Source organism: Callithrix jacchus, chromosome 10 (genome assembly GCF_049354715.1).
Source record: "Callithrix jacchus isolate 240 chromosome 10, calJac240_pri, whole genome shotgun sequence".
Lineage (NCBI taxonomy): Eukaryota > Metazoa > Chordata > Mammalia > Primates > Cebidae > Callithrix > Callithrix jacchus.
The window spans coordinates 128,829,137-128,846,022 of NC_133511.1; the positions used below are offsets into that span (position 1 = coordinate 128,829,137).

Genomic DNA, 16,886 nt, shown 5'->3' on the forward strand with positions numbered 1-16,886 from the left:
TATATACATCTGTTCAGATAACAAGACAAAACCTGAATGTAACTGGATATAGTAGAGCGTTCCTTAAAGTCCTTAGAGGAAACCGTGAACAACTCACACTGCATTTGGCGTTTAGATGTCAGGAGGAAACCGGCAGCGCGTGGGAAAGGTGGGACTGGGAGGGCCCGAGGGACTGGTGAGTGCAGCAGTGCCCTCAAGGTCACATGGCGAAGAAACGTTCTGGAGGCAGCTGGAGCACACGATCTTACTGCTCTATGATGAACTTGCTCTCGGTTCTTTTTCCTTTTTTTTTTTTTTTTTTGATATGGAGTTTCACTCTTGCTGCCCAGGCTGGAGTGCAGTGGCGTGATCTTGGCTCACCGCAACCTCTGCCTCCGAGGTTCAAGCGATTCTCCTGCCTCTACATTTAGTACATGTTTTGTACGATCGTGAAGTTGGTGTTTTAAAAAAATGTAATAGTCGGCTGAGCGCGGTGGCTCACGCCTATAATCCCAGCACTTTGGGAGGCCGAGGCGGGCGGATCATGAGGTCAGGAGTTCAAGACCAGCGTGGCTAACATAGTGAAATCCCATATCTACTAAAAATGCAAAAATTAGCCGGGTGTGGTGGCACGCACTAGGCTACTAGGAAGGCTGAGACAGGAGACTAGCTTGAACCGAGGAAGCAGAGGTTGCAGTGAGCTGAGACCATGCCATTGCACTCCAGCCTGGATGACAGAGTGAGACTCCATCTCAATATATATCCGTGCCTTTCCTGTTGACGTCGTTTCTCTGGGCAGCTTAGGTCTGTTGCCTGAAAAGTAGATTATTACCTGGAAAGATCTCACTGCAACCTCTTAAAGGTCACCTGAGTTAGGACCCTAGATGGAGTCTGTTCTTCCTCCACAAGGGGGTGACAGCACCTAGGGCAACCCTTACACCAGGGACCAGAAAAGGCTGCAGCCGCTGGGCAAGACCTGGCATGGGTCCTGGCAACCTTGCGCCCAGAAGGCCTCTGCTCTGCCCATTCATCGAACAAAGGGGATTCTCTGTGTGACCTTTGGACTGACTCACAGCAGCTAATCTTCCATTGGTCCTGCATGGATCGCTTAGAGAAATCTGCAGTGATGATGCATTCCTTTTCTGGGAACTCAGACCATCTTGGACCTTGAGTGTCAGGTGGCTGAGTGTCACCAGGTCGATGCATGGCATTCACCAAGCGGTTATTTCTCATCCCTCAGCAAGACATAGATGGTCTTGTCTTTGTTGGCCAGGTGACCGCTGGCTTTGCCAAGAGCAGTGTTCCCTTTGCTCATGCCCTTACTGGACTGTTCATTGACTTCCTTCACCCTGTCTCCCCTTACAGACACACAGGAGCAGCAAATGTCCCCCTCACCACACTTCCTGGAGGAGTACACAGCAGCTTAGCTGCGTCCCGATATCCTCTGGAACCCAGAAACAAATGGTTGCGCGGCCCTTGACATACTGGTCCCGCCCGCATGAACCAGGCAGGATGCCTGAGCCATGCCCCAGTGGGCCGCACCCCTATGTCACCTCCTTGTGAGTGCTCTCACTCGTCCTAGGCACTGGTGGGCTAATGCTGTGAGAAGGCACCAGGAAGGTGAACGTCTTACAGATACCCCAGCTGTGGCTTCAGGTCAGCTGGGTCGGCTTAGACTCTGGTGTGTAAGCCGGTGACTTTGGGGCTTATGAACAGTTTTGTAAATCTGGACACTGGGGCAACACCAGAATCTGGTCGTACGTAGGAAACGAGGAAGTGCTTGAGGCAAGTGAATAAACAGAAGTTAGTCAGAGAACTGGCCATTCGGCACCCAGGATGGCCTTGAAGTGAGATGCATGGGTCTGTGGGTGCTGCTGAGTGACGCTGCCCCGCTTCCCTCATGTTTGCAGGTGACCTGAGCATTTCTGCAGACCGCCTGAGCGAGAAGCGCTCTCCCAACGACTTTGCCCTGTGGAAGGCCTCCAAGCCTGGAGAACCATCCTGGCCGTGCCCTTGGGGAAAGGTGAGCACATGTCCTAGAAGGTGTTGGGCTTGGGCAGGGGCCCCCAGCCGAGGCTGCTCTGTGTGTGAAGGATGTTGTCATGGGGCCAGAGCCTGGTGCTGTTGCAACACAGAATGCCTGGCCCCAGGGACCTGGACATCATGGAGATTCCCAGAGTCTCTGGACAAGTCACTTCTCTCTTCTTTCTGTTTTCTGGTCTGTAAGTGAAGACATGATCAGACTAGACAGCCATGCAGGATGCTTGGTTCTTGTGTTCTGTGACTCTGAGTTGAGTCTTCCAGGCCCCAGGGTATAGGATGCTTCCCGATATTCCCAGCGACAGCAGTCTTGACTTCAGGGTACCCCAGGAAGGGGCATGACCATCTGCAGCTGTCAAGGGCTCAGAGGTCTGGACGTAATTCGCAAACTCCACCTAAGCCTCAGCCCATGCAGGACTGGTTTGTAAACCTCACCAAAGAAGGCTACCCTTAGTCTTTTCATGTGTGGGAATTAATACTTGTTCCAATAAAGTTCAGAGGGTTTAAGGCTGTCAGTTTGTAGTGATAAAGGCCTGGATGCGGCTGGGCTGGTCAGTCACTGTGTGTCCGGCTTTCTCCAGGGTCGTCCGGGCTGGCATATCGAGTGCTCGGCCATGGCAGGCACCCTCCTGGGGGCTTCGATGGACATTCATGGAGGTGGGTTCGACCTCCGGTTCCCTCACCATGACAACGAGCTGGCGCAGTCGGAGGTAGGCGAAGACAGGGTCCCCTTCTCAGATGCACGGGCACGCTGTTCTCACTGCAGTGGAGGAAAAGTCAGCCTGGGCCTCAGGACGGCCTCTCTCACTGGAAGTGACATGGTCATCAGGGCTTGTGGGTGGAATCCGAACCTGATCATTTAGTCTAGTTTCCCACGCTGACAGCCTGGCCTTTGGAAATAGAATGGCCTGGATTTGAACCAGTTGTGTTACCCGCTGGCTTATTAACCTGGGCTGTCCTTCTAAGCCCCGCTTGCGCCAGCTCGAAAATGCGGCACCTGCCTGTGGACAGCGCCAGCCAGGCAGCAGACGTTGCAGGTGGCGGGAGGCCCCAGTAACGCACGACTGCTGACCTCCTTCGTCTCTTTCCACGCAGGCCTACTTTGAAAACGACTGCTGGGTCAGGTACTTCCTGCACACGGGCCACCTGACCATCGCAGGCTGCAAAATGTCCAAGTCACTAAAAAACTTCGTCACCATTAAAGACGCCTTGAAAAAGCATTCAGGTATGCACTGGCTTCTCCCGCAGACCCCGCCCTCCTCTCACAGATGCGTAATGGCTGTGGCACTCGGGAGAATGAGGGCATTGCTGTCTTGTGTCCCCCGCAGCACGGCAGTTGCGGCTGGCCTTCCTCATGCACTCCTGGAGGGACACACTGGACTACTCCAGCAACACCATGGAGTCAGCGCTTCAGTATGAGAAGTTCCTGAATGTGAGTCCCCAGCCCCTCCTGGAGGTCGGTGGAGCGGCCTCCCCTGCACAGCGGGCACCATGTGGAGCGGTGATGGGTGCAGCAGCCTCCCGGTCCTGTGATGGAGGCCAGCACGTGGGCGAAAGCACCTCCACACTAGTGGGGAAGACAGACTCGGGGCCACCCCCGAAATGCCCGACGGCTCAGCAGAGCGGACGGGGGCCTCGTCCTCCCAGTCACTGCAGTGCACGCCCTTCTGGCTTGTACTTTCCCCCAAATGGGCATCTCTAAAGCTAAAACAGGAACGTGTTTCTGGCCAAGAATCCCTCTCCCTTTGTTTCTGACCACTTGCGTAATGCCAATGCATTCTGGCTTTTCCGATTTTTATCAAAAGTAAAATCACAGCAGTAGAACACTTGATCGGGTATGTCAGGATGGAAAGGTTGCCGACATGCTGTTAACCTGATTTTTCCAACTTCAGGAGTTTTTCCTAAATGTGAAAGACATCCTTCGAGCTCCCGTTGACGTCGCTGGTCAGTTTGAAAAGTGGGGAGAAGAAGAAGCAGAACTGAATAAGAAGTAAGGTGGCGCCTGTTCTTTGGGGTTTTCAAGCATGCCTGTGTTCTGTGCCTAGCCACGCATCGTGGCCACCACGTGTCCTGGACTGCCGAGGAAGGGCGGGAGACACTAGTCGTACATGGTGTGCAGCTTATTCGGGATAGGTGGCTCCGCTAATGGGATCTGCCCTGGTGTTGAAATGCATGGGGAATTTCTGTGATGTGTCATCAGGGGTGACTTCTCATTCCTTCCTCTTCGTTGCTCAGCTTTTATGACAAGAAGACCGAAATTCACAAAGCTCTCTGTGACAACGTTGACACCCGCACAGTCATGGAAGAGATGCGGGCCTTGGTCAGTCAGTGCAACCTCTATATGGCAGCCCGGAAAGCTGTGAGGGGGAGGCCCAGCCGGGCTCTGCTGGAGAACATCGCCCTGTACCTCACCCATATGCTGAAGGTAAGCCAGGCCCCAGGCAGGCATGTCTCCATAAGCTGAGCACAGTGGCTCATGCCAGGCGAGGGTATCGCTTGAGCCCAGGACATAGCGAGGCATGATCGCTGCACTACGGCACTCCGCCATGGGCAGCAGAGGGAAGGCCCTGTCTGAAAAGCAAACAAAAAGAAGCAATACCCATATAGTTGTCCCTTGCTCAGAGCTAGTTTGTCTTTTGCCTCAGTTTCCCTCTACCCCCATCTTGGAGTTTGAAAAGCAAAACCAGGGACAAGGCCTCCTCTTGTCAACACATCCTGTCCAGAGCCCTTCCCTGCGGTGCACCTTGAAAGGCCCGCAGCACCTGGACTCACTCAGCTCCCTTCCTCCTCCTTCCTTGTTGTCGGGCTCCAGTGGCTTCTGGCTGAAACAGAGTTGGAGCTGGCAGCTCTGAGTCGGGGCCATCCCGGTGCAGTGAGGGGACCCCCAGGGTCAGGTTTCTGGGGCTCCTGGAGCTGCTGCTTCCGTCTCTTTCCAGGTCTTGGGGCCCCCCTCCCATGAACGAGGAGCACAGCTCATGGCTGCTCGCCACATGCCTCCTTCATATTACGCAGCTTCAGTGCCATCTGTTTCCTTTCCTAGATCTTTGGGGCCATAGAAGAGGAGAGCTCCCTGGGATTCCCAGTCGGAGGGCCTGGAACCAGCCTCAATGTGAGTAGCGCGCATGGTCCTGCCTTCTGCACCTGCTCCCTCCTCACTTCCTCCCTCCTCTGTGTCCCTCTGGAACTGCCCCTCCTCTATCTACCCACCCCCACCAGACCCTTCCAGACAGAGCCTTGGGCCGAGCGCTAAGTGTGGTTTGCTGCCATCCCGGTGTGGAGGGTCTGCCTCGGTTATGACTGTTGGTTTGGGGCACTTTGCCATGGTGCCATCACATGAGCTCAGTCTTGGACCCCAGCTGGATAGGCCGCTGCTTATTCGCATTGTGCTGCGGCATCATGAACTCTCGCGTGGCTTTGTCACATAAGGTGACCTGTACTCAGTAAACGCTTCATCAAAAGGCTCCGCAGTTCACAAATGGCGCAGAGTTTACACTGATGGGGAGATAGCCACCGTCTGCCTCAGTCTTCATGAGACTGGGCAGATGCCCTACCAGTCCCAGCCCTGACCCTGAGCCCAGGTCGGTCCACATGGCCTGAGCCAGAACCCCCCACCTCAGAGCTGTGGCCCACAGGTCAGGGGGTGGGCATCATGTACAGCCCCCTGTCTGGTGGGTCTGTGTGGCGAGAAGATGCATCCAGCACACTCTGGCTGTCCGTTGCTGGCTTCCATTTGCAGTTGGCATATGAGCAGACACACATGGTCAGCCATGTCCCTCTGCTGTGGAACCTCTGTCCCCTCTGACATGCCCACAGGCTTCTTCAAGACAGACTTCCACCCCTCCCAGGTCAGGAATGCTCTTTAACTGTTTGATTAGAATGCGTATCTAAACATTTCAATATAACAGCTATAATTTTAATTAAAACAGGAGCTTAGTACAAAGTAAAAATGTGAAACCTTTTTAAAATCCTATTTCCTAATGACAAGTGGTCTGAAGAGCCCCGTGCAGATGGAGCTCACAGATGCTCCCCAAGAACCGACTTGCAAAGAGAAAACAGTCCATGTTGTAAGGAGCCCCACCAGAGCGCCCAGCCCACGTGCCTGTGCCTTTTGCCAGCCTTAGCACTAGCCGCCTGTTGCTGTGGTATTTTTGAGACTTCTGATATGAATCTCCTTTGGTGCTTTTAAGAAAACCCACGTAACTTCTTTGTTCTCTTGTGCAAATGATACTGAGATATTTATTTTCTTTAAAAACAACAAACACACCTCTTGGGTTAAAGTGAGCCTGCCTTTGTACTGCAGTATTTTTCATCCTAACGGCTTCAGCGTGCTGTGGACGCGCATCCCCCAAGCAGCCTGATTTGGCCTTTGCAGTCGGCTAGTTGGGACAAAGCAGCCACAGTGAATAGTGAGCCTGCTGGCAAAACGTCCTGTGCCCACACATCATGGCCATTCGACATTCGTGGGTCAACTTCCAAATTGTCTTAGCAGGCGAGGCAGCTCCTACACCCTGCACCACCTCAGTGTTGCCACGCGGCCACCTGATGCTCAAGTGGGTATTGCAGCCCCAGCGTCCTGGAGACAGACCCCTGCAGCCATCCTGAGAGTCTCCCTCTAGTCAGTGCCCCTGGGCTGAGGCTGGCAGTGAGGTGAATACCTCCTTTTCTGCCCTTCCCCGAGGCTTGTCTGGGCTGGCTGTGTGGTGCTTGGAGATAAACAGATCTAAAACCCGCAGGAAGTCCAAAGTTCTGATGCAGGATCGGGGGTCTCAGGGAGCTTGGCTTAGACCCGAGGGCCTGTTAGCCTGCCCGACTTTTGCTTGTGCTATTTTTTTGTTTTTGTTTTTGAGACAGAGTCTCACTCTGTCACCCAGGCTGGAGTGCAGTGGCGTGATCTCTGCTCACTACAACCTCCACCTCCTGGATCCAAGCGATTCTCCTGCCTCAGTTTCCTGAGTAGCTGGGACTACAGGCGTGCGCCACCATGCCTGGCTAAGTGTTGCTGTTGTTGTATTTTAGTAGAGACAGGGTTTCCCTCTGTTGGCCAGACTGGTCTCAAACTCCTGATCTTGTGATCAATCCACCCGCGTCGGCCTCCCAAAGTGCTGGGATTACACTTGCCAATGTTTTTATTTTGGTTATTGAGCTGCCAAATCAGCTAAGGGGCAGGGAGCAACCTTGCTCAAAAGCCTTAATGCTTTTCTGTCCTATTAAAAAAAGGGAAGTGTAATATAGAGGTTTTTCTATTCTGTGGCTGCCTCCCCAGTGCTGCTGTGGGCAGTGAATCTTAGTGCAGCTGCTAACGTGCAGGTAGATAGTAGGTACTTAATGGAGATTGTTCGTCTTAAACAAGTGTATGTGTGACCACAGCTCAGACAAAAGCACAGCCCGGGAGCCGCCAGCTCCAGAACAGATTGGGCCCCAGCCTGGGGAAGGATGTCCTTGGGCCCCTTAGGAAACAGTCCCCCCCAGAGATGGCCCCTCTGAAACCAGAAAGGCAAGCTGTTTAACAGCAGTGTGTCAGACCTGAGAAAAGCAGGGCATGTCAGCACCTGGGCAGAGCAGCTGCAGGGCCCACCTGCTGATAGAAAGGAAGCTCACTTCGTGCTCTCTGGCCTCGAACACCTAGCAGGGACCTCGTGTTGGGCACGAGAGCGTCCAGGCCCCAGGATGCTGTGCACAGCAGCACCGTCCATGCCAGTCCCTGCCTTGTGGTGTGGCCGCTGAGCAATTATTCACTTATGAATATGGGGGGCGGGAGTGACTCTCAGCGAACCAAGACTGTTCTTTCCACAGCTTGAGTCCACAGTTATGCCCTACCTTCAGGTGTTATCGGAATTCCGAGAAGGAGTGCGGAAGATTGCCCGAGAGCAAAAGGGTGAGCACCAGTTGCTGCAAAGGGTGTGGGAGCCGCTGCCCTCACTGGGCTCCCTGGACTCGGGCGTCTCCCCGAGGCACTGTGGTGTTGGGGCCGGGTCATCCTCTGAAGGCCACCCTGTGCACCACGGGGTGTTGGAACAGCACCCCGGCCTGGACCCTCCAGATGCATCAGCACCACACACCCCAGTCACTGCAGCCACGCACGTGCCTGCAGGGCGGACTCCTCAGTGAGAGCAGCTGACTGGGGGCTGGGACCAAGGGTGTGATGTGATGGGCCAGGGCTGATTTGCCCCTCCACTGATCAAGGCAGAATGGAGGGCCCTCTGACCAGCGCAGCCACCGCCTGCCCTCTGGCTCACCCTGGGGCTTAGTTCTGCTCCTGGTGACCTGGTAGGCTGCGTGCGCTGACGTGTGGCTCGTTCCTGCTGCAGAGCGGAGCCAAGCTGGAGCTTCCAGGTTTCTTTTTCTGCTCAGGCATGGCAGACGAATGCTTGAACTTGGGGTTCACCCAGGGGCCCCTCACTGTCCGTAAGCAGCCATTCCTTCATCTTTTGACATTTCTGAGGAGTGTGTGGTTTATGTAGAAAGTGCTGGATCTGAGCATTCATTCTGAGGGCCAGTTGTTAAGAAGGGTTAAACACAGCAGCAAGTGCCAGGCAGGCCTTTGCCTCCCACTCTGAGTGGTTGTGAACTGGTGAGTAACAGCACAGCTGGGAACACACACTGAGGATTTAGGGTGTGCTGGGCCCTGCCCACTGTGTTCTGCACATGGCCCCATTTACCCCCATGACGCTCCAGAAGAGAAAGGCAGAGCCCTGGCCAGTCACACTGAGCTCCAGTGCTACCCCGTCACCTGCTGCGCTGTGTTCCCTCTCCAGAGGCCTCTGTGTGGTGGGAAGTCGGACCTGGGATCCACCTGGCCCCCATCTGTGCAGAGCCCATTGTGGCGGGTCACGGCGGGGCAGCATCCAGGCAGGGCATGCTGAAGATAGCGTGGACGGACACTCGGCCAAGCCTCTAGGAGAAGCCGTACCTCGAAGCATCAGGAGACCTGGGTGGGTGGAGGGACTGAGAGGCAGAGGAGCGGAATCTGGGCCCGTTTGAGACAGCGGAGCAGGAGGCAGGAGGGCAGGCAGGAGCTCCGGGAGCTCAGGTCTCCACAGGCTGCAGGACACTGGGTGAGAGGAGAGGCTGGCCGGGCTCCACACATGCTCTGTGGAGAGGGGCCTGGGCCTGACCGAGCCCCTGACTGGCAGCGGTGGGTGCACTCGCCCTGATCAGTTAAGCACCTGGCACCTCTCTGAGTTTCAAGGCACTTGAACCAAACTGAACCCAGGCCGGACCAGCCTGTTCAGGACCGCGCAGGGCTCTCCAGCCGTCTCGGCAGCATTGACTTAGCAACATTGACTCCCCGGTTCAAGCATTTCTGCTGCCTCAGCCTCCCGAGTAGCTGGGATTACAGGCACGCGCCACTATGCCCAGCTAATTTTTGAATTTTTAGTAGAGACGGGGTTTCACCATGTTGGCCAGGATGGTCTCGATCTCCTGACCTAGTGACCCTCCTGCCTCAGCCTCCCAAAGTGCTGGGATTACAGGCATGAGCCACCACCTGCCGGCTATGTGAATATTTTATCCAGCAGTGAATGAAGGTGTTGGGTACCCAGCAGGAGCTGTAGCCGTCTCCATCATGGGCCACAGCAGGAAAAGGACAGATGAGAACGGCAGCATGCGTGTGGTCAGGGCTGCCCAAAGGCAGGGCAGGCAGGAGGACAGGGCGGGATGGCGGGGGTCCCAGCAGGCTGGGGGCAGGGCACATGCACACCTAGCACAGTGGGGCGCAGCAAGCTGAGGGGCCAGAAGAAAGCTACAGGGTGGGGATTCCAGCAAAGCCAAGGTCAGCCTTTGGAGCAGAACGTTGTTTGGAGAGCCCCAGCACCCGTCCTGTCGGTGGAGTCTAGGAGACGCTGTGCGCCACCTGGTGCTCTGGAGTCCCTCTGAGATAGGGGGGCATCCCATTTACCCCATGACACCCAAAACTCCTTATGTCCTTTTCCCCACCTGGTCATGGTGCATGGGCTGGAGACAGGCAGAGCAGAGGCACAGAGGGGCCCTCCGGGAGCCGGTGTGAAGAACCTCCCAGGATGCAGGGCAGGTCTGCAGTGCTGCACTCTGAGGCCAGTCAGCCACAGAGCGAAGCTCTCTCCCCCATGTGACATGCCTCCCTTCACCCTCCCAGCTGGGCTGGGTCCCCAGTCAGAGGCAGAGGGGAGCGCAGTTCTGGGAAGCAACCTCCAGCCTGCCCCCACTGCCTTTCCAGCTGCATGCGCTTCAGCCCTGGAGGCCTGATTCTCACAGAGCTAGAGCTCCTAAGCGGTCCTGGGACACAGCTCTCCTGGGTCCTGATGAGGACCCTTATCCCAATGCCGTGTGCATTGGGAACCAAGTCCTTAGGGACTTGAGTCTGAACGGTCCTTCCTTAAGGAAGCTGACTCTGGCACCAACAGCGACAGTCAGCCTCAGGTGAAGAGTGTTAGCACCCGGAGGGACCCCCAGACCTGTCCTGACCCTCTCACCCCCACTGTCTGCCCAACTTGTGTCTCTGTCCTGGAAGAGCTGCTTCCAGCAGCCTGTGCTATGCTTCTTCCCGGCTCTGCCCTGATCCCCCAGAACAGCACCTGGGAGGACACTGGTCTCTGGGCTTGTGCAGCCGATCCTGCTGCCGGCCCCTCCCTCGCAGGCACTGGAGGAAGCACACGGTCTGTGGGCCTCCGTTCCTGATGGAACTGCTTTGCTTCCCCTGCAGTTCCTGAGGTTCTTCAGCTGAGCGATGCCCTGCGGGATGACATCCTGCCTGAGCTTGGGGTGCGGTTTGAAGACCATGAAGGTGGGTGAGCCCTTGCTGTTTGCTATCAAGTTACCAAGAGCTTGGAAAAGTGTCACAGGGAGATCTCCCGAGGCTGGGCCAAGGTTCATGCATCATGACTGTGGATGCAGAATCCCAAAGAGGCAGCCCCGTGGGTCCCCCAGCACCATTTCCACACTGGCAGCCCGGCAGGGGCCGGGCGCACCCATAGCTCCTTCCCAGTCCATCCCACCACTTCCTGCGGGGGCATCGTCTCCCCTCAGGGCCTGGCTGCCCGTTGCCCCTGTTGCTGCAGCCTCAGCCACTTCTGATGCTCTCAGCTGAGGAAACATGCCTGTGTCCTGTAGACTGTCAACAGATTTCATGCTTATCCTCCCACTTTGTGGAGGTTTTATTGTTCCGCAGAAAATTCATGTTTTGGTTTTTATTTTCATTTGTTTAAATTTATTCATTGAGTATGTATTTATCGAGACGGAGTCTCACTCTGTCACCCAGGCTGGAGTGCAGTGGTGCAGTCTCGGCTCATTGCAACCTCTGCCTCCCAGGTTCAAGCGATTCTCCTGCCTCAGCCTCCCAAGTAGCTGGGACTGCAGGTATGTGCCACCACGCCCAGCTGATCTTTGTAGTTGTAGTGGAGACGGGGTTTGACGGTGTTGGTCAGGCTGGTCTCAATCTTCTGACCTCAGGTGAGCCGCCTGCCTTGGCCTCCTAAAGCGGCATGAGCCCCTGCGCCCAGACTTGCTCAGTCTTTATGGGCGCACAGTGTGGCCTACGTGTGACATTTTGATACATGCATATGACATATAATGATCAGATTTGGGTAATTGAGATGCTGTCACCTCAAGCAGTTACCATTTGTGTCACGTGCCCTCCAATCCCACTCGTCTGGTTATTTTGAAATTTACACCAAATTCTTAATTATGGTGGCCCTGTTGTGCCACCCCGAACTGGATCCTAGTCCTGTGTCCACCTGTTTGGACCCATTAACCATCCCCTCTTTATCCCCCTCCCCACTACCCATCTCTGCCCCTGGTCATTTTACATCTCAGATGACATGTCTTATTTTCCGACTCCCGGCGGGGCAAGACCTTCCTACCTTCCAATTACAAAACGTTCTCACCAGGTGTGGTGGTTCACACCTGTCACCCTACCACTGAGGTGGGCGGATTGCCTGAGCTCAGGAGTTTGAGACCAGCCTAGGCAACGTGGTGAAACCCCCGTCTCCACTAAAACATTAGCAGGTGTGGTGATGCGTGCCTGTAGTCCCAGCTACTCAGGAAGCTGAGGCACGAGAATTGCTTGAACCCGATAGGCAAAGGTTGCAGTGAGCCGAGACCACGCGACCACACACAGACAGACACACACACACACACACACACACGCACACGCACACGCACACACTGTTCTCCTGTGCTGTGCTTCACTGCTGTCACGGAGGTTTTTCTTCAGTGGGCACTCGCTCTGACCAGGCAGCACCGTGTGGTCTGGGCAGGGCAGGGCTGGCCCGGCAGCAGAGATGGCCCACAGAGCAGAGCGCAGCCTCTTCTCACAGACTGCTCTCTTCTCAGGACTGCCCACGGTGGTGAAGCTGGTAGACAGAAACACCTTGTTAAAAGAGAGAGAAGAAAAGAGACGGGTGAGTGAGATGCAGATGACTTCAGCTTGGTATTTGTTGAAAATGTGAGAAACATTAGGGTTATTACATAGTTTACTTTTTAAGCGTTGATGTTTACACTTTTATTAAAATCCCAGTATTTATAAATGTTAGAAAAATTAACTAGTATCTTCTAATGAAGGACCTCTTTTAAAAAGATCATTTCCTCAGCTTAAGTGAAAACGAGTCACTTTTAGCAAACTGTGAAGCTGACATGTTAAGGTCCCAGTCTCACCTTGCCCTCACCTGGGTGGTGCATGTCCCCGATGCCTGTCCACCTCCTGTCCCAGCATACTCCCCACCTGTACCCCACAACACTCCTGGGATCAGGGATGGTCCAGGTTCCACGGTGCCCAATAGGAGAGAACAAGAACAAAAACTCGGTGTCAGAACCTCTGGGCACAGTGTATGGGGCACCCTGCAATGCAGGCAGCAGGATGAGAGGCACCTGGGCCCCCAGTGCACTCCATGGGAGGTGGGCCTAGGGGGCTGTTGCCACCAGCAGGTGGGCCCAAGAGGCTGAAAGCAGGAGACCACTGTGGAGGGCGAGTTTGGATGCCACAGCTCTCAGAAAGGAGGCTCTGGCAGGACTGAGGAAGTAGAATCCACAGGGTGGGTGATTGACAGATGGGATACGCGGGTTTGGGAAGACATCTATGCCCACCCTGTACTGGCACCACCACAAGGCGCAAGGCACGAGGGGAGAGCTGACGCCAGATGCAAGTGTGGGTGGCTGGAGTTTGCAGTGCCTGGGAGAAAAAACAAACCGGAACTCTGGGGAAAGCTCCAGGCTGCGGTGAATGGTCTGCAGGTCCATCCTGGCTGGCAAGTTGGGAGGAGCTGGGCTTGCCCTGTGAGGTTGGCTGCTCTGACCGCCCCATCAGGGCCCCTCCCCATTCCATCACAGTCGCTCACCTAGCCTAGGGTCTGGCCTGCCATGCTATGCTGTGACGTGGCCTGGTGCTAGTTGTGCAGGCGCCCTGGCGTGCTGCACTCCTCGGCAGAGTGCTTCGAAGCAGGGGGCAGACAAGAGGAGCACCCTGCAGGGCAGGCCCTGTGCCCTTTGCGCTGGCCTTTCCACTGTCCACCTTGGCTATGCCTTGTGACTTCTGGTAGCTCCTGTTTTCCAACCAGGGGACTCTCATCTCACCAGACTCCTGCAAGAAGGCACCCCAGGCCCAAGGCACCATGGGGTAGGGGTCCTGCCTCTGCCTACACCCTTCCCACCAGCACGTAAACACTTCCTAACTTTAAAAGGGAAAAGGCAAAAATTCTGAGCACTGCCTCTCTGGTTCCTCCAAGCTCAGCGGCCAGCTCCTTCTTCCCCTGACTTAGCCCCCTTCCCCATCGCAGCCCCTTCCCCTCGGCTGGCCCTGCTCTCCCTCCATCTACCTGGAAAGAGCTCTTGATCCTCTTGGCCCAGCCCCATCCCAAGCCTCTGAGACCTTTGTGCCTTCCTGGTTTCTTTTCCCCAGCTCCGTGTGGAGCCTCCCCAGGAGACCTCATCTGGCCCTGCGGCTTCTCCACCATCTGTCACGTATCTGGTGGCCTAAAACCATTGTGCCCAGCCGCCTGCCTGATAGCTCCAGCGAGCCAGGAAGCATCTGAAGCCTAGGCTGTCCAAAGGAAATGTGGTTTTCAGCTCCCCAAACTCGCTCCTCCTCCCTGTCAGTGGAGGGCATGTCTGTCCGTGCAGTGGCTCAGGCCAGAACTTCCCAGAGCAGCTGAGGCCCCCTCACCCACACCCAGCCTGCTGGCTCCATGAGCAAGCCCTTCCCTGCAGCATCAGGCCCCCTCGCTCCTGCCCGGATGCTGCCTGGGGTTGCAGTGGACTCTGGTCTCCTCACCTAGCCCCCAAGGCTGGCCTCTGCTCCTTCTTCCTATCCTGCCCCGGGGCCCTTGCTGCTTCCCAGGCACCCCAAGACCCGCTCAGGGTACCCTTCACAGCGCTGTCCTGGTCATCACCTGACGGAGCCTCTCGTCTTGGGCCAGGCTTACCATGCTGGTCTATTTCTTCACGTTAGTTGTGCCTGCATGTTTCAGCACTGGTCCTGTTTGTCTGCCTGCTGCATACCTTTGCACCTAGAGCAGGGCCAGGCACCCAGGGGTGCCACTGAGGATCCCCATGGGAATGGACGAAGGTTGGTGTGCTGCCCAGCTCATGGGCTTGCCTCCCCACAGGGGTGGTCCCGTCATTGTTCAGTCCTCCACGCCGGGCCCTAGGAAAGGGGCTGGTTTTGCTGGACCTCCCACTCTGGGAGACCTGGCAGCCTCGGGCAGCCCTGTCTCACCCGGCTCTGTGCTGCCCCTCAGGTTGAAGAGGAGAAGAGGAAGAAGAAAGAGGAGGCGGCCCGGAGGAGACAGGAACAAGAAGTAAAGCACCATGTTTGTTTGGGGCTGAGGGCTCTCCAGGCAGGGGTGCACCCCGACCCCGTGCCCCGTGGCCCTCAGCCAGGCCCCCGCACACCTTCACACACCCTCCCAGATGGAGCCCCACCCTCTGCCTCCACCGCTTGAGGCCCGCCAGGCCCTTCTCACATGAGTCGCAGGGGAAAGGCGGTGCCGTTTGGTCCCGAGCTCTAAGCCCGCGTTTATAGACTTACTGCTGTTAGAGTTTTCAGCCAGCTTTCCACTGTTCCTTTTCTGTTCCCTCCACCTTGGCCTTCCTTCCCCCATCTTTCACAGCGCTCTGAACTTGAGGGCTGGAGGTGTGAGCAGACGTGGTCACGGTGCAGAGCCCCAGGGGCCGCTTGGTGGCAGTGACTGTGCTGTGTTGTGTGTTCTAGGCGGCAAAGCTGGCCAAGATGAAGATTCCCCCCAGTGAGATGTTCTTGTCAGAAACTGACAAATACTCCAAGTTTGATGAAAATGTAAGCATTCCTTCTTTCCCTTCCTTTTCAGAGCGTTAGCAGACCACATTGAATTGGGAGGACAGGGATTGTCAACCTTGGACAAGCAGATTTTCTGTTTGTAGAAAATGTGGAATCAGATCTGACACCTGCTTTAGGATCCAGGGCCTCCTGGCCCAACTACTGAGCTCCTCCCACAGCCCAGCAGCTAGGCAAGCCCGTGCCAGGGCGGCCCTCCACTGCCGTGGTGAGCTCTGTTCCCTAGCACTGGGAGTTGTGACCTGGGCCGAGGTCCACCCAGGCCCTCGCAAGCTGGCTGCTGTAGCGCAGCTAGGCGTCCTACCCCCAGACTCTTTGTCATGGCCATTCACAGCCACTGCCTCCAAACCTCTAGGCCCCTCCCTGCCGGCCCTTGGATGTGTTTGCTATGTACCTTCGGGCCAGCTGTGTCAGAACTCAGCCATGGGTCGGCTCTAAGGGTCACAGTGCCCCTCACCTCGGCAGGAAGCACCTGTGGATTCTGGTCACCCTTCTCCCATTCTTAGCTGCTAGAGCCAGCACTGGCCAATTGCAGTGTGGTGACCACGTGTCCAAGCAGGAGGACGTGGCTGCATCAGATGCACGCTTTGAGACGGGAGGCCCAAGAAAGGGGAGTCGGGGTTACCCAGGGGCAGAGACCAACAGCTGCTGTGCTCTGGCTTTTCAGGGTCTGCCCACACATGACATGGAGGGCAAAGAGCTCAGCAAAGGCCAAGCCAAGAAGCTGAAGAAGCTCTTCGAGGCTCAGGAAAAGCTCCACAAGGAATATTTGCAGATGGCTCAGAATGGAAGCTTCCAGTGAGGGGGCACGGGACTGACTTTTTAAGCCATTGTGGACTGGTGGCTGCTGTCTGCCTCAGTCACAACGCCCCAATGCTCCAGTCATGTTTACAGTCACCCTCAGCTCCTAAATTAAGAGTTGTGTTCATGTATGTTCATGTTGTCGTTGGCTCTGAGACATTAATAATAAACTTTGCTCAACAGTGAGACCCCCTCTGCCTCACTCTGCATGCTCAGTGCTTGGCTGGGGGCCAGTGAGACCCCCTCTGCCTCACCCTTCATGCTCAGCGCTTGGCAGGGGGCCAGTGAGACCCTCTCTGCCTCACCCTGCATGCTCAACGCTTGGCGGGGTCCAGTGAGACCCTCTCTGCCTCACCCTGCATGCTCAGTGCTTGGCGGGGGGCCAGTGAGACCCTCTCTGCCTCACCCTGCATGCTCAGTGCTTGGCTGGGGGCCAGTGAGACCCCCTCTGCCTCACCCTTCATGCTCAGCGCTTGGCAGGGGGCCAGTGAGACCCTCTCTGCCTCACCCTGCATGCTCAGCGCTTGGCGGGGTCCAGTGAGACCCTCTCTGCCTCACCCTGCATGCTCAGTGCTTGGCGGGGGGCCAGTGAGACCCTCTCTGCCTCACCCTGCATGCTCAGCGCTTGGCTGGGGGCCAGTGAGACCCCCTCTGCCTCACCCTTCATGCTCAGCGCTTGGCAGGGGGCCAGTGAGACCCTCTCTGCCTCACCCTGCATGCTCAGCGCTTGGCGGGGTCCAGTGAGACCCTCTCTGCCTCACCCTGCATGCTCAGCGCTTGGCGG

At 56.1% G+C, this 16,886-nt stretch overlaps 1 protein-coding gene across 8 annotated transcripts in view; it reads left to right on the forward strand.

Moving 5' to 3' along the window:
• Nucleotides 1-16,288, forward strand: part of CARS1 (cysteinyl-tRNA synthetase 1) — a 58,294-nt gene extending 42,006 nt beyond the window's left edge. For 6 of the 8 annotated variants that reach the window (XM_078341755.1, XM_035263697.3, XM_078341756.1 and 3 more), the window contains 13 exons: nt 1,890-2,002; nt 2,601-2,729; nt 3,115-3,244; nt 3,348-3,451; nt 3,912-4,009; nt 4,255-4,444; nt 5,060-5,128; nt 7,813-7,894; nt 10,700-10,780; nt 12,328-12,395; nt 14,727-14,786; nt 15,200-15,283; nt 15,969-16,288. In XM_078341755.1, the coding sequence (XP_078197881.1) occupies nt 1,890-2,002; nt 2,601-2,729; nt 3,115-3,244; nt 3,348-3,451; nt 3,912-4,009; nt 4,255-4,444; nt 5,060-5,128; nt 7,813-7,894; nt 10,700-10,780; nt 12,328-12,395; nt 14,727-14,786; nt 15,200-15,283; nt 15,969-16,103 (1,343 nt within the window). In that variant the 3' untranslated portion in view covers nt 16,104-16,288. The remainder of the gene's footprint in view (nt 1-1,889; nt 2,003-2,600; nt 2,730-3,114; nt 3,245-3,347; nt 3,452-3,911; nt 4,010-4,254; nt 4,445-5,059; nt 5,129-7,812; nt 7,895-10,699; nt 10,781-12,327; nt 12,396-14,726; nt 14,787-15,199; nt 15,284-15,968) is intronic. The other 2 variants (XM_035263698.3, XM_078341754.1) reach the window with 1 other exon arrangement.
• Nucleotides 16,289-16,886: the final 598 nt, after the last annotated feature.